The sequence below is a fragment of the Lottia gigantea genome (genome assembly GCF_000327385.1).
Source record: "Lottia gigantea unplaced genomic scaffold LOTGIsca_140, whole genome shotgun sequence".
Classification (NCBI taxonomy): Eukaryota; Metazoa; Mollusca; class Gastropoda; family Lottiidae; genus Lottia; species Lottia gigantea.
The window spans coordinates 208622-211243 of record NW_008707618.1 but is presented as its reverse complement, the minus strand read 5'-3'; the positions used below and the strand labels follow the sequence as shown (position 1 = coordinate 211243).

At 31.7% G+C, this 2622-nt stretch overlaps 1 protein-coding gene across 1 annotated transcript in view; it reads left to right on the top strand.

Moving 5' to 3' along the window:
- Nucleotides 1–1571: 1571 nt before the first annotated feature.
- LOTGIDRAFT_172708 (hypothetical protein) overlaps nt 1572–2622 on the top strand; it is a gene marked incomplete at both ends in the record, with an annotated part of 7156 nt that continues 6105 nt past the window's right edge. Inside the window, one exon of the mRNA XM_009049880.1 lies at nt 1572–1585. Within this exon, the coding sequence (XP_009048128.1) occupies nt 1572–1585 (14 nt within the window). The remainder of the gene's footprint in view (nt 1586–2622) is intronic.

Sequence of the window (2622 nt, the reverse complement as noted above, 5' to 3'; positions counted from 1 at the left end):
TTTTGTTAAGCCAATGAAATTCATGTTATTTGATTGGCTGAAATTTCAAATAAAGCTCCACGCTTGAATATTTTAAATCAAATTAGAGACAACAATTAGTGGTTTATTCTGTCGAAATAAAGGATGGTATGGAGCTGACCTCATAATATAGATGAAAATTGCCAGTTTTTGGGAAAAAAAACTTCAAGGAAGAAAAATATTTCATCGCTACCAAATTGGTTGCGCTATTTCAAGATATATTCATAGATGGTCTTCTGACTCTCTACCGACGGCATGGAGAGACAGGATTTTCCGGTCTAGTTTTATGGTATCCGTGTGCCATTCAAAACGTTCACCGTACACCCGAACAGTATACTCCAAATGTCTCCAAATAATACCTTCGGATTTTTCAAACCGGTTTCCCCCGTCAGTGATGTAGGTAAGAAGGGCTGGCACGGAAAGAGCATTAAGTCGTTCGAATGGATCAATTAACTAAAAATATATGCAGCTTTATATACTCAACTTTTTAGACATAAGGTTTTGATAGCATTATTATTTCGATTAATTCAAAATGTAATTATGTTTTGTTATTTTGACCGTTCAATGTATTTTAAGATTCCATTAGATTCTATAATTGTATTACTTGCCTTTGTTTATATTTTAACTATACATTAAACTATAATATTCTTTATAATTCTATGTCACAGAAAATCGGAAAATTAGAAATGAACATACATACATAATCAGTACATATTGAAGATCACTTCCGGTTGAAAGGCTTTCTGATAATCAGATTTTTACAGACGTAAATTTTTTACCATAACTTATGTATATAAAAAAACTCGTTCAGAGACAAACATATACAGATACAAATATACTCTTGGTTTCAGCCCACAATTTCAACCATGGCCGTTTTCGATATTTCACATGAATATATTAAAACGAGGAAAAGGAGAATGCGCATTCATACCATTAATAGGATATTGTATTTGCACTATTATTTTATATTCCGTGTCAACTGAGCCTTTCTAATCCTTTTTAATCTTACATAAATACATGTATGTCATTAAACTAATTTGGAATCAAACATAAAGGTTCAAGTTAATCTGACCATTATAAGTTCAGAACAAACATAAATGGTACATTATTTATATCAATAGAATGAAATACAAATATTTCTATTATAGCTTGGAACAGTTTCAATCTAAACATTAACGGCTTATAATTTGAAATTCCATTTATATCTTATCTAAACTTTCCTCAATATAAACACAAAAAATATACATTTGATTTCACAATGGTCTTTGTAATTGGTGAAAGAAGTACGCCATTAGTATTACAGAGCTCGGAACTGAAACATTTTGAAAACTTTGTTTAAAGTTTAAATTTCAATTTATAAAAATCTTATGCAGAAAATATGTACGACTAAACTTTGCTCTTTTCCTCAAAAAGGGTACTTCACTTTATCTTACCGAGAACATTTAAAAGACAAAGTTTGTATTTTATCGTGTGATCTCTACATTTGTTAATGCTTCGAAAATCAAACAACTAGCTTGCTTGTCAACTGTGGCCAAACATATGACCAAGTTGAAATGGCAATAAAACGGTGACACTAACAAATTCGCCTGTGGCAAAGATGTACTTTTAAGATATGTGTAATTTTATCCCTCTGATAGATGATTTAAAAGCGGTTCCGATTTCCCTTAAACCGACAAAAATCCCAGCATCTTCTTCGAAAGTAATCAAAGGTTATGTTTTACAAACAAAATTGATACTTTAATTGCAGCAAGTAAATATTTATTAAGAAAGAAATTAAATCAATGGTCTTACCTTGATCATCCAGCAGCCTCTTGAAGAATAAAAACACAATTAACTCAGAAGAATAAAGTCTCAACTTTCCAGAAAAAAGTAAGTGGTAATAGACACGTTTCTCAAACACCAAATTTATTTAACCCCAAAGTCTGTCTAGTTTTTTTTATACAACGCGGAATTGTTTTTGTGAGAAATGTGAGGCAAACCAAACCAATCAAAAACTTCCAAAATCGAAGACTATCTATCGAATATTGGCACTGTTGTAGTTTTAATTATTTATAAAGGAGATTTATTCCAAAACAAGTGTGAGTCGAATCAATATAGTATGAAGGGTCACGAAAGGGAATCTACGTAGAATTTTTGTCCAATACGGAAGCATTGATACAATAGTCATAGAACACAGTTAGAAGTACAGCGCTGACAGATATACAGGTACCAATAAAGCTATTTCAAACTTTGTGGAAAAGCAATTGATTGAGCAGAGCTAGGTCAAACGAATACGGTTAGCAAAGATGACCTCGTTAAAAAACTCTGTAACTTGGTTTTGCACCACAAAATTTCACAAGTTCTATCACTATCATCAACTCTGTAACAGAAAGTTTCCTGTTCCCCTTAAAGTTGAGTTAATATCATAGGCACTGAATGTTAAAACACGCCAGATTTAAAATCCGCATCTTTTAAAATAAATCCCCAACAATATCCTATTAATGTTTGAAACACAGTCAGAACAGAAGATAGACAACACTATAATCTTAAAAATCTATTTCAAGTTACCAAAACAGAGTAACCAGCTATACACACAGTTCTTTTCAGTCACAGGGAAACATATGG